Raw genomic sequence first — 12,384 nt, 5'->3', positions numbered from 1 at the left:
TGTTAAATATGTTGTTTTCCACGCTCTATTGACCAATACACAAAATAATGCAAGTAAGTGATTGACGGAAGATCTGCCTTGGGTGGTCACAATCAATACAGTAATTAATTGTTACTGCCTTGTGCCAATAAACATGACCACAGCCTTTCCCATCAACTTACATACAATAAAAAAGGTAGCAGTATGTTATCTTAGTGCTCCAGCTCGGCTATAAACCCAAGAAAAACAGGGCCAATTATTTTAACTAATGTTACTTGACTCCATCCTCACAACAATAGCACAGGTCAGATTGAGGAACCGGTTAACCCGTGTTTGTGTGACGTGTGTAAGCGTGAAATCAACGCAACAGAAAGCCACATAGTTCACCTTCTGCGACAATCTCCTCGACGGTCACTTGATATCGTCCAATGGTGAAGACCCGTCCGATGAAGCTGCCACCGCCGCCGGAACCAGCGCCCCCTCCACCGACTCCGGAGCCAGGCCCAGAACTCACCAACTCCCGACGAGAATCAAAAAATTTCTTCATTTTTACCCCCAAAAAACTCGAGGTTATCCAAAGCACGTTGAAAGTATCGTATCAACAGCCGTGGTTGGATAAAACCAGTCCCTTTTCGTTGAGGTGCCGGTGTTAGCTCTAAAACGTTAGCAGGTTTCTTCAATAATTGAATGAATGCAGTCAGCTAGCGTCAAGCTAAATGCTAGCTAACTGACAAATTACTCCAAACTGCGGTCCGACGCTCCTCGGCTAACTCATGGTTTTGAACAGCAGGCGGAGTCAAATATTGTTGATGAAAAAATAATAATACGGTTTATGCGGAAGTCGCCGTTTTCCACTCTGAACCGAGGGCAACACTAGCCGGCTAAATTAGCCAGGCAATGAGCCCGGAGGAAGAAAAAAAATAACACACTTGTTAGCCGTTAGCTCACCTAGCCAGCTAGCTAAGCAGCTAGGTGCGGTGACAGCTGTCAGTTGATGGGCTGGCAGCCAGGTAGGTCCTTAAGTGTCCAATGCAGCTTATTACACATCTCCACCGATATCACCCACACGAGACGTTAACTTCGTGGCGTCACCTGCTGCTCTACTCGTCTGTATCGTAGTAAAAAAGAAAATGACAGACCTCCACTGCTTTTGTGCGTCCAGCAGGCTGGTCAACTAACTTAATGACAGAGCTAACGCAGCTACAAACAGAGTGGATGCTAGCAGGGGAGAGCCTCCGTATGCCGGACTTCTATTGATGTGATTGGTCAGACGAACAACGACTTCCTGTCAGTCTAAACTCGTCATTGGGCTCCGGACCCCCACGACGAAACGTGTCGTCACGGATCAGCCATACGATCTCTAAATTAACTAAATCTGTTCAGGTTTATTCATTACGTAGCCTCGTTAGGTGAAAATATGTATTTAAAAAAAAAATGATTGGAGAAAAGTGCTAATTAATGTACTTAATGACCATGAATGCAGAACACACGCAAAAAAAGCTTGCTCTCAATTTCCATTTTCTGCGCAAAATAATACCGCCTAATAAAAGACAGCAGAAGAAGGGAAAGTCATTTATTGTATTGTTCTCAATGAAAATTAATTAAAAACCTTAAAATACTGTTCTAGTAGATGTGACAAATGTTGCATTTTGGGGGATTTCGTTTTTGTTTCTAAGTAAAAAAGGAATGCAAATTTAAAGTCTTGCAGCTGTGCCATGGATACCTTAAAGGAAAACACCACCGCATTTCCATACTGAACTATGTTCTGCTCTGATCTTAGACGAGGTGATACATACCTCCCTCTCCTCTGTGCGTGCACTCAATGGCTCTTGCGCGCACTCCGCGCAGCGCTAATTTGCTAGCATGTAGCTTGTCCTTAGGATCCAAAGGGGGGTGAAGTTAGAAGCGACCAAGCACTTCCACGTTGTCCCTATTTAAATACGGTTACGTGAGTAGTTACACGACCCAAGTTTGGTTACACAAAATGAAACATGCCAATTTTTCTAAGCGGATAACAAGGATAACTATATAGTATGGCGGAATAACAACTGGAAGCACTTCGACGTCGGCGCAGTAATATCATCACTCAAAACATGACGGGACTATATACCTTCTGCTTGTTTTCACAACCCTGTACGATGCACGTTATAACCATGATGTTTGATTGTTCACAAACTATCTTACTACAACCTGATGCTTCCTCAGCTGTGCACAAACTACTACAGCTGGTGCAGGCGACGGCGTGCAGGTCACGTAGGTTCTATTGACGGAAGTAAGAGGGGGAGCGGAGTGATGATATTACTGCGCCGACGTCGAAGTGCTTCCAGTTGTTATTCCGCCATACTATATAGTTATCCTTGTTATCCGCTTAGAAAAATTGGCATGTTTCATTTTGTGTAACCAAACTTGGGTCGTGTAACTACTCACGTAACCGTATTTAAATAGGGACAACGTGGAAGTGCTTGGTCGCTTCTAACTTCACCCCCCTTTGGATCCTAAGGACAAGCTACATGCTAGCAAATTAGCGCTGCACGGAGTGCGCGCAAGAGCCATTGAGTGCACGCACAGAGGAGAGGGAGGTATGTATCACCTCGTCTAAGATCAGAGCAGAACATAGTTCAGTATGGAAATGCGGTGGTGTTTTCCTTTAAGGATGCTACATGGATCAGAAATACCCTATATGCCGCGGACTTCCGTTCGGATGCTTCCGGACTTTTCAGCCAGTAGCACAACTTCCGGTTTACGTTGACGTTAACTTTAGCCAGAGCCCGTTTTCTCTGCTATGGCGTTTTTCACGAGATCACTGCAGGACCTGCCGAGGATAACGGTAAACGATGTTCACCGAATCATCCAGGCCACATCAAAGACACCAACGGCAAAAAGAGATAAAGGATTTAAACTGTATGTGGCCAGCTATATACACAACTACGAAGGTAAGTTAACAAGCCACTGTTTTGAGTTTATCAAACGACGATAGAAGCTACACTCATTGGCTTTTTACTAGCCAAAGTTAGCACAGTGAAGAAGTAGTGTTAACAACGTAAGCAGAGTGATAGGTTAATGTCGTGAATCATTTGTGTTTCTGAAAATGCGATACCCTAACCTCAATGTTAATCACAGTTGCAAACAAGGAGTCAGGAGGAGAGGTCACGGTTAGGTCGGAGTGCTTCCGATCTATGAGGAAAAGCCAGAAGCCTCACTGTCTGAGTGTAAGGGAAAGTCAGCCTGCAGGTTCAGTTCAGTTCAGTTCAGTTCAGTTCAGGTTCAAAAGAAACAGGTTCCTGTTTGTCAAAATCATGTTTCTGTGAGTTATATCATTGCTGTGAATTAGATACAGATAAAACACAATCATTGCACTATATTAATCATATGGTACCTGAGATATCATGTGATATGAATACAGGTTGTACCAGAAAGAATGTAAAATGAATGACTCCCACAGAAGCAAGATTTTGTTAGAAGTTATCGTTACTTATTCTGCACTGCTATTTTAAAATGAGTAAAATGAGATTAATCCTGATCAATCCTATTACATTTGACATGGTCAACTCTAGGCTAAATTGTATCAATCCCTGTATCATTTACATATTTAAAAGTTCACTAACAAAGTTTCACTAACAAAATGTAGTGTGTGAAAGGCTGTCTGTTTTTAATTGCAGTTTTAGCTGGTACATTTTTTCTAACAAATATTTGGGTTTGTAACAGATTGTGCTAAGGGATTCTAAGCTGGTGGTGTTGGAGAGATGCCAGTGTACCTGTGTGGCAGGTACAGCTTTGTGCTGTCATGTGGCAGCTCTACTGTACCAGACGGCGCACTACTCCCAGCTGAGGCTTACATCAGTTCCCCCAGTGTTCAGCTGCACAGAAACTGAACAAAAGTGGCACAAACCAAGGACCATGGTAGCAAGCCTTTTAATGACTTTCATGACTGTCATTAAGTATGGATATCTCTTGAATGTTTCTCAAACATGTTTGTATTTTGATGCAGGGTATTAAACCTGGTCCAGTTAATGACATGGTCATCATATCAGCCAGACCAAGAGAGAGGAGGCTTGCAGAAGGAATAAGGTATGTGTTAGTATGATGTTATGACTATATATTATATACTAAGTATAGTATAATAATAATATAATTATATATTATATATATATATATATATATATATATATATATATATATATATATATATATATATATAGTATATATACTATATAGTATAATAGTTAGTTATATACTATATACTAAGTATGAAGTATGTGTTTCTACTACTACTATTACTTCTTAATTACAACACATTTGTTTGTCTTTTTTTCCACAGAAGCAACTTGTATAAAGGAGTGAGCTGCCCTCTGCCAGACATCTCCACATTAAAAGTTCAGGAGGCATACCATGGACTTAGTGCAGATGAAGCTCCCATGATCACCGTAATGGCGCTATCCAGCAATGTTCCTCTGGTTGAGTCCATGTTCGGTCCGGTGCAGGAGGGAAGTGTGCTGTCCTATCAGCTACCAATAAGGACAGTCCCCAGTACCCGTCCGCACACAGATGCCCCTTCTCCCCCACAGCTGCCACTGTCATATTACAGACTCGGACCCTCTACCTGTTCATTTGTACTTTCTGAACACCAGCACCATCATTTGGTATCCCTCGTGACATCTTTTGAGACAGCACACCAAATTGAAAAGAGCACACGAGAGCAGAGTTCCTGCGTTGAGTGGCACCAACTGAGGAGGTGCCGCATCACATCTACTAAATTTAGAGAAGTTTGCCACACCAGGGCGGAAAGCTCTGCTGAGAACCTTGCAAAAAGGCTTCTGGGATCGTGTCATCAGACTGCTGACATGCGGCGGGGTCTTGCCTTGGAGCCTGTAGCACTAGAGGAGTACTGCAAGGTAAGGGAGGTCAACCACTACCCATGTGGGTTCCTGATCCACCCTGAGGCACCATGGATGGGGTCAACACCTGATGGGATAGTGTATGATCCTGTGGGGCAGCCAGTGTTTGGCCTATTAGAAATTAAATGCCCAAACGTAGCTAGCTATGTGGACTGCCCTTACATTAGGATAAAGGATGGGACACAAACACTGAGACAATCCCATCCTTATTACTGGCAGGTCCAGGGACAAATGTTGGTTTCTGGGTGTGACTGGTGTGACTTTGTCATTTACACAGCAGATGACATGTTTATCCAGAGAATTCCCCGTGACATGGAAGTCATACAAACCATTAAAGAAAAAGTTGACTATTTCTTTTTTTATTTCTACCTCAATGCCTTTTTGGCAAACTAATGAATTGATCGCAGTGTAAATGTTTTTGAAGCTACTGTGTAGGAAATAAATTTCAACCTCATCAGTGAAATGTTGCTGCATTGTGTTTTTGTTTGTGATGTAATGTTTAGGGTCAATGAGTAATAAATTACTTGGATCTAAGCATTTCAGTGTTTTGTATGGCTTAAGTTTTAAAAGGTAAGAGACAGTAATTAAAAATGAGACCAAACAAAAGAAGATTGACCAAAGAAGTATTTTAATAAGGTAGCAAAAGGTGTATACAAACAAATATAACAATATTTAAACAAATATACACTCAACTCTATAAACTGATAAGATTAAGGAATTGAAAGGGGTTATAAAAAGGATTCTTGAACAAAATTAAGATTTTTAAATGTACATGTTAGAAAGACCTCAGACCTCAGGCTTCTTTGCCCAAGCCTTTACCAGTGGCCCATTTTCATATTTGGTAAGCAGACAAGCCACTGTGTAGAGTTGGTTAATGCTCCCAAAAACCCGTAGGGGAATCACTGAATCAAAGAACTTGTGCTCCTTGACCCGGCGAATGGAGCGTTCAACATGCACCCTTAAACGGGCTATGGCCTGTGTCTCCGTAACCTCAGAGGCAGACATCTGAGACCTGCCAGAGAGGAAGGGTGGCCTGTAGACCTTGCAAGGCACAATGTCATTGATGAGGAAGCCCCTGTCTACCATGACAGCCATCCCAGGTTTGAGCAGACTGAGGACACCAGACTCACGGGTAATCTGTTTGTCGCTGATAGACCCAGCAAACAGCGCGGAGACGAATGTCACTGGCCCATGTGGTGCGATCCCAATGAGCCCCTTCAGAGTGCAGTGGGACTTGTAGGAGGAAAATACCTCACTCTGGAGGAGAGGGGAAGATGGGCATTGACACCGCAGCTCAGTGCAGTCAAGGATGACTGTGGTGTCAGGGTAGTCCTTAAAGTCTGCAGGCAGATTTCTCTGTATCTCGTCTTCGGGTATCCAGATCCTCACTGAGCCGAGTACTGTGAACAGGAAGTTGCTCCAGGTTGTTATAATTCTGCTGACCGTGGACTGATGGATACTGTACCGGTCAGCAAGGTCCCGTTGCTTGGACCCAAGGGCAAGGTAATTCAAAAATAAGAAAAACTCGTCAATGGGCTGCAGGGAATGGGAAGCGTTTGACTCTGTGAGAGCTCCTCTCTGTGCTTGTCGAACACTGACCATGGATGGTAGAGAGTTTGCAATCAAGCCCCAGAAACGCATCAGTAGATCATATGATGCAAACCTAAAGAAATGGAATACAGATACAGATAAAAAACTGTTCATAATTAACTACACAAAATGTACACAAATAACTTTAATTAAATGTACCTGGGTGGCGGTGTTACTATTACACCACAAGAGTTTTTCTGACAGAACACACATACTGCAATCCCCTACATACAGTGTGCTCCTGACTCATTGCTTACAATCGTCACATCAGTGGTGTAGTCTACGTGATAAGTATACCCACTTAAAAAGCATCACCACCTCAGTATTCCCACTTAAAATAGGCAAGGATATGTATTATTTGGGGTTCATCACAGTATACCCACTACAGCTAACTACTACATCACAGTATACCTACTACAGCTAACACTACAGCACAACATGATCGTACTTTACAATCTCCAACACACACACACACACACACACACACACACACACACACACACACACACACACACACACACACACACACACACACACACACACACACACACACACACACACACAGGCTCAGCCTACATATCTAGAGTAGACTTACCTTGTAAAGAACCTGATATCCTTGTCCGAGGCCGCAAAACGGTGAATGCCAAACCGTTGCCTCAGTGTAACGCCCTCGATCTGTTGGCGTAACAGGCGAATTTCCTCCCGGAGAGACGTATTTTCCTCCAACACCAAATCAACGACTGCAGCTTCAGGTTTCGACGCGTAGTCGTGTTGCATGAGGACGTCGAATGCTACGTGATCCGGTGTGTCCTCCCGGTCATCCTCTGGCGGCGGTCTTTCCCTTCTCTCCCAAACTCCTGGTCTTGTAGGTGGAAGGGAGAAGTTGTTCCACTCAAATAATACAGGAACAGAGCCCCTTTTCAACAGCCGTCGACCTGTTTCTGCTGCTGGTTCACGGATGTCTTCAGTTTTGAAGTGCCGGCTACACACCCGGGTGTGAGACGTTACACTAAATTTGTCCCTGCGGATAGCGACAATCCACTTACGCCTCAGCTCCTCATCGGCCGGAAAAGTAAAAAAACTAAGTACAGAATTGTACTTTGCAGATGCCTGGCACTGTGGTACACAGCAGTGTTCCGCAGTTGTACCAGACACTTTCTGGTATTTAAAAGTTGACTTTTTCATGTCTTGTCAACTAACATTAGCGTAGCAGCTACCTACCAAAACAAATAGACGCCTATGCTCCCGGAAGCAATCGCGGTGGCTGACATTTCAGCGGAAGTACGTCACAATAGCCTTTGGCATAAAGCGAATTGCATCTATGAAAAAGAGAAGAACCAAATCCTGCTGATTACCATTGACTTGTTCACCTTTTATAGAAAATGAGTTCACCTCATAACAAACCATTGTGTCTGGGAATGAAAATGAACAGAAAATCAGGTCTGTTTTAATGTCATCTCTCCTGAGATTTGCTGACATCATTTAAAAAGAGATTCATATTTAGTTTCAAACATTTAATCCAAAACCAAGACATTCTGTTATACTTAAAGAGGGTATGAAAATGTTAAATAAACTCCTACTTCTTGCCTACATCAAGTCAAACCTAATGATATCATCATTTGTAATCTTGCAGCAGACTCAACTCAGTCTCTTAGGAATGTTCAACTCTAATTGCAATGTCGACTGGAATGTGTCTCTTTGTCGACGGAATCCCATTTGGCTTTGATTTGTATGATCATAAAATAAACACGAGTATATGAAAACCACTCTGACACACGCCACAAGAACTCAGCCGCTGGCTGTGTCAACCACTCAGGTCCCCCGTTGAATAGTATTTCAGGTGAACAGAGATGACAAGAATATTCCAACCCCAGTAGACCTCTGGAGATGAAAAGAAGTCCCTCATTGACCTTTGAGTCTCTTGTTAATACACTTCTAGGCAAACTACATTCTCTCCAGCCTTTTGCTGACCTGTTTCCCCACCGACTCTGGTGGTTTTCCAGCATCTCTTAAAAATAAAATCAGAATATCACTTGTACAGATCTCCAGCATAACTGGGTCCAACTCCAAGGTTGAAACACGTTGGGTTATAATAAAACGTTGACCTCTGTCTTGAATGTGTTTCTGCATCAATAGTCTGATTTACTAAATTTCGCAATTTTTGAGTTTGTTTTACAATTGGCTGCATCTTTATGACAGTGTGAGAATTTCTACTGCAGGGGTCGCTGTTTCATCACTAAATACATGTCATGGTACCTTCTTTTTTTTAACTTTCCACCAACTTTGATTCAAAGACAATACCCCCATTATTAATCCCTTATCTCTTGTATTTGTCTCAGTTTGTGTTTCATATTACAGTTTGCACAAACTTGCTTCCTTTATGCATGTTTCTATTAATTTGTAGACAGGTAAAATTTCACACATTTTTTTTAATTATTCGTTCCCTAATTCCTGACTACCAGTGTCGCCTTAAGTGTTTGCAGCCCAGATGATTATTCAAGCACCAAATGCATGTTTTACATTTCCACTGTCAGCGGTTTACATAATGCATAATGGAGACACTTTAGACACATGGTTGTTGATTCATCTTATGCTCCCATATCCCACTTTGACAACGTATGCATGATTATTTGTTTGCAGAGTGCATGACGTTCATTCTAGCACAGCTAATACCTTTTACACTTTTAAACATGTGGTGACCATTTGGCTAAAATAATTGAGCCATTAATCTATTTAAGCAGCAGCGTTGTTATAGTCCGCTGGTGATAAATGACGACGCTCCGATGCATTCTTTCCTCTGTGTTCACGTAAAATACACTAGATCTCTGCTGACCCAAAAGCTAAAGGTAAACATACTTTGTTCTCATTTTGTGTGGTCCCCTGAGAACCAAAACATTATTACAATTTTGTGTCTGGATTTAGATAATGTGAAATGGCAGGGTAAAGTATTATAAGTATAAGTAGAACAGGGTCTAATGGTGGCAGCGTGAACCGAGTAGAGCTGCGGTTACATCATTAGAGTAGTTGGCTCTGATTTATTGGTCATATAAATAACCCCAAACACCAAAAATATCCACGGTTTTCACATATTAAACTAATACTCCGCCCAAAATCTGTCTTTAGAATATGCAACCCTATGTAGGCTGGTGTCCTAAGTGTTAAAGTCAGCTTACTGCATTGGTAGCAACCTGTCAATCAGAAGGTAGCCCCGCCCTGAAGTATGCCATGCTTTATGGACTCTAAATGGACCATAATTTACTAAATTAACTTCATGCTGTATTGAAGAAGACTTGAAACTAGACATTGAGCCCTTAAACCCATGTTTACAATGTTTAATTAAACAAGTTAGAAGTCATTTTCTAATATACTTCCATGTAGTCAGTCTTCTTTTTGCAACCAGATGGCCAGTAGAGAGAATACAAGGTGAAGGCACTTCAGCATCGGCCTCACTTCAGCATCGGCCTCACTTCACCACCTGAAGTATCCTGAGTGTGTTCCACACATCCTTGTTGTGTTGTTACAAAACAGTGCAGTAGTTTTGTGTGGAGTATTCCTGAGAAAAGGCCAGCAAAAAACCCAACTGCAGATATTTCAGAAAAGTTCTCGTTTGAGGTGCTATGGATAAGGACATGTAGACAAAAATGGCAAGAAAACTCACTGTTTAAACAATTAAAATACCTTTATTGTCGTAGCTTAGTTATGTTAGACCCAAAATACAAACTAACACGTTTCAGCATTAAGCTGATGTCAGGTAGTGAAAACGTATTTGTTTTCTTGGCTTTTTTTGGTTTGTTGTAAATTTCATGTTTCATGCATAAAATGATTACTTAAATGATTCAACACAAAGTAACATTTTCTCAATTCTCAAGAGACCAAAGGGATATGAAGGCGGTGGCCATGTTTTTTGTACTTTGCCTCACTTTTCAAATGAAAACAAGGATTCATTTCACGCTTTTACCTCACATTCATCTCAAAGCATGACTGAAGATTGATTTGGTCCTGATTCCTGAAATATTGCAAAACTTGAAACCAATTATGCTCCCGAGCACAATAATGAAACCACTTACCATTCATGACGAGGCCTGACCTTTAGCTACCAGTTCTCATCTCGATGGCCTTTTATTCACTCACAATGACCTTTCATTATCTCTCCATTGTTCTTAATTTAATGCCATACAGTGTATTTTCTGTTGTCTATTGTCCATCACAACTGGGTGTTGCAGCTAACTGCCCAGATGCATTAACGCTCACATGGTGACTTTAGAGCCGACACGTGGATCAGGCAATACACACAAACATCACTCTTAGATTTTTTAATGCTGTCCATACATGCAGAATTAAACTACACGAGAATAATCTGTCCTTACTGCATCTAATCAAATACACAGCTTCCAAGTTTTGATTGGATTTACCATCAAGTAGTCACGTGAGGATCTCGGTGTAAATCCCAATCAAAGCAGCTGATGGTTTATTTTTGAAAAACAAGTCGCACACGATCGTTGGAAACAGGGAACGTCGGGTTTCTTCGTCCGGCTTGTTTTGGCATTCCCTGCCATTTTAGAGGAGCTGATTATAAGACTTTTGGAGTGTGTGAGACAGAGCTGGAGGGCTGTCTTCCACTCCAGTAGCAGACACACTTTACATCTGGATCTCATCCCCCCCCCCCCCCCCCATAAGGGAACGCCAATCATTACATACCTGAGCAAGCACACTTTACTTTCCACGGATAAGGCCGATTGGGAGAAGTTCAAGCCTTAATTATTGCACCCATTTGTCATAAGCGTGAATATTTTCACAAGCACGGTCCAAACTCTGACATTATATGGAGATTCTGAACTCTGGAAGCTGAGCAGGCACATTTTGAAAGAAATTTGGCTCCTAAATAATTCTGATGCTGTGCAGTTAAGTGCATCGGGAGTAAAAGGGGAACATTTTAGGAGGAATAAGATGATCACTGGTTCAGGTCATGTTTCATATCACTTTATGGCAGGGCCCATTTCTGCATATCCAGCCTCGAGGCTCATGGTTGGGGCTTACCCGTGTGTGTCTGAATACTTACCAGAATAGCCCCCCCCCCACTTGATTTTCCACGCGTGTTGCTTTGAATTCATATCATAAAAGGAAACACAGGTGCAGAACATTGAGCGCAAATGTACTTTTACCATTTCAAGTTTGGCTGTGATGCGTGTCTTATCACCAGGGAGCACAAACCAATTCCTTTTTTATTACAGTTGACGTTCTAATTGTATAGAAAATGGATTTTATATCGCTGGCGGATAGAGACATCTTTTTAGTTGTAATAACAAATTGTAGGAAGCACCTTGAACCTTCATTTGCAGACATTTGCAGTTAATATAAAACTAGGCATTGGTTTTATCCTTATTTCTATTCAGAATCTTATGTGGCTGAATTCTGAACTTGCCTACTGTATCCTGGCACCGGAGCCATCGAGGACACTGAGGTCATGTCCTCGGTATTTGTCATTTTAACTCATGCGAATTAGTGGGGTGTAGCACGTTTATTAGTCCAATAAAAAATGTTTTTTCGTAAGCTTTTTGTTCATTAAATATGACTTGGGTTTCCAAGCAACGTCATTGTCAAAGGAGCACGAGGGGGATAGAAAACAAACCAGAATGAGTGCTTGTGTGGAGGTCAGAGTTATTCTTGTGTCACAAACTGAATGGATTGCAGTAAGTGTGAAAAATACACCAAGAAGGAAAATTGTCAAATCCGAGTCGGGCCTGAAACTAAATACCTAAATGTCATGAGTATGGTGTTACATTGCCTATCCACATTATAGTAATCCTCCCTCCACCAGCTCTGTAATCATACAACAATACTGATGACGTCAACATGGGAATCTTTCCCATCTCTACTGTGTCATCAGTGATTCTAAAATCCTGGCTGCAGGGAGGACAAC

At 41.9% G+C, this 12,384-nt stretch overlaps 3 protein-coding genes across 7 annotated transcripts in view; 1 reads left to right on the top strand and 2 right to left on the bottom strand.

Moving 5' to 3' along the window:
• Positions 1-12,384, bottom strand: part of LOC311023766 (AP2-associated protein kinase 1-like) — a 166,665-nt gene that overhangs the window by 20,219 nt on the left and 134,062 nt on the right. For 2 of the 5 annotated variants that reach the window (XM_084025802.1, XM_084025804.1), the window contains exon 1: positions 367-1,204. In XM_084025802.1, the coding sequence (XP_083881928.1) occupies positions 367-526 (160 nt within the window). In that variant the 5' untranslated portion in view covers positions 527-1,204. Of the gene's footprint in view, positions 1-366; positions 1,205-12,384 lie in introns of those variants that run through there. The other 3 variants (XM_084025803.1, XM_084025805.1, XM_084025801.1) reach the window with 2 other exon arrangements.
• LOC311022983 (uncharacterized protein) lies at positions 2,679-5,429 on the top strand. Its single transcript, XM_084024614.1, has 4 exons — positions 2,679-2,912; positions 3,685-3,879; positions 3,968-4,047; positions 4,298-5,429. Exons 1-4 carry the CDS (start codon positions 2,814-2,816, stop codon positions 5,265-5,267), a joined length of 1,344 nt encoding a protein of 447 aa, XP_083880740.1. The 5' UTR covers positions 2,679-2,813; the 3' UTR covers positions 5,268-5,429.
• Positions 5,661-7,713, bottom strand: LOC311023698 (uncharacterized protein; the record flags this gene model as incomplete). Its single annotated transcript, XM_084025690.1, has 2 exons — positions 7,060-7,713; positions 5,661-6,537 (listed from the first exon to the last, which is right to left on the bottom strand). The coding sequence occupies exons 1-2, from the start codon at positions 7,647-7,649 to the stop codon at positions 5,661-5,663; spliced, it is 1,467 nt and encodes a 488-aa protein (XP_083881816.1). The 5' UTR covers positions 7,650-7,713.

The sequence above is a fragment of the Eutrigla gurnardus genome, assembly GCF_963514095.1.
Source record: "Eutrigla gurnardus genome assembly, chromosome: 13".
NCBI classification, from domain to species: domain Eukaryota; kingdom Metazoa; phylum Chordata; class Actinopteri; order Perciformes; family Triglidae; genus Eutrigla; species Eutrigla gurnardus.
The sequence above is the reverse complement of the archived record's forward strand: the minus strand, read 5'-3'. Positions and strand labels throughout refer to the sequence as shown.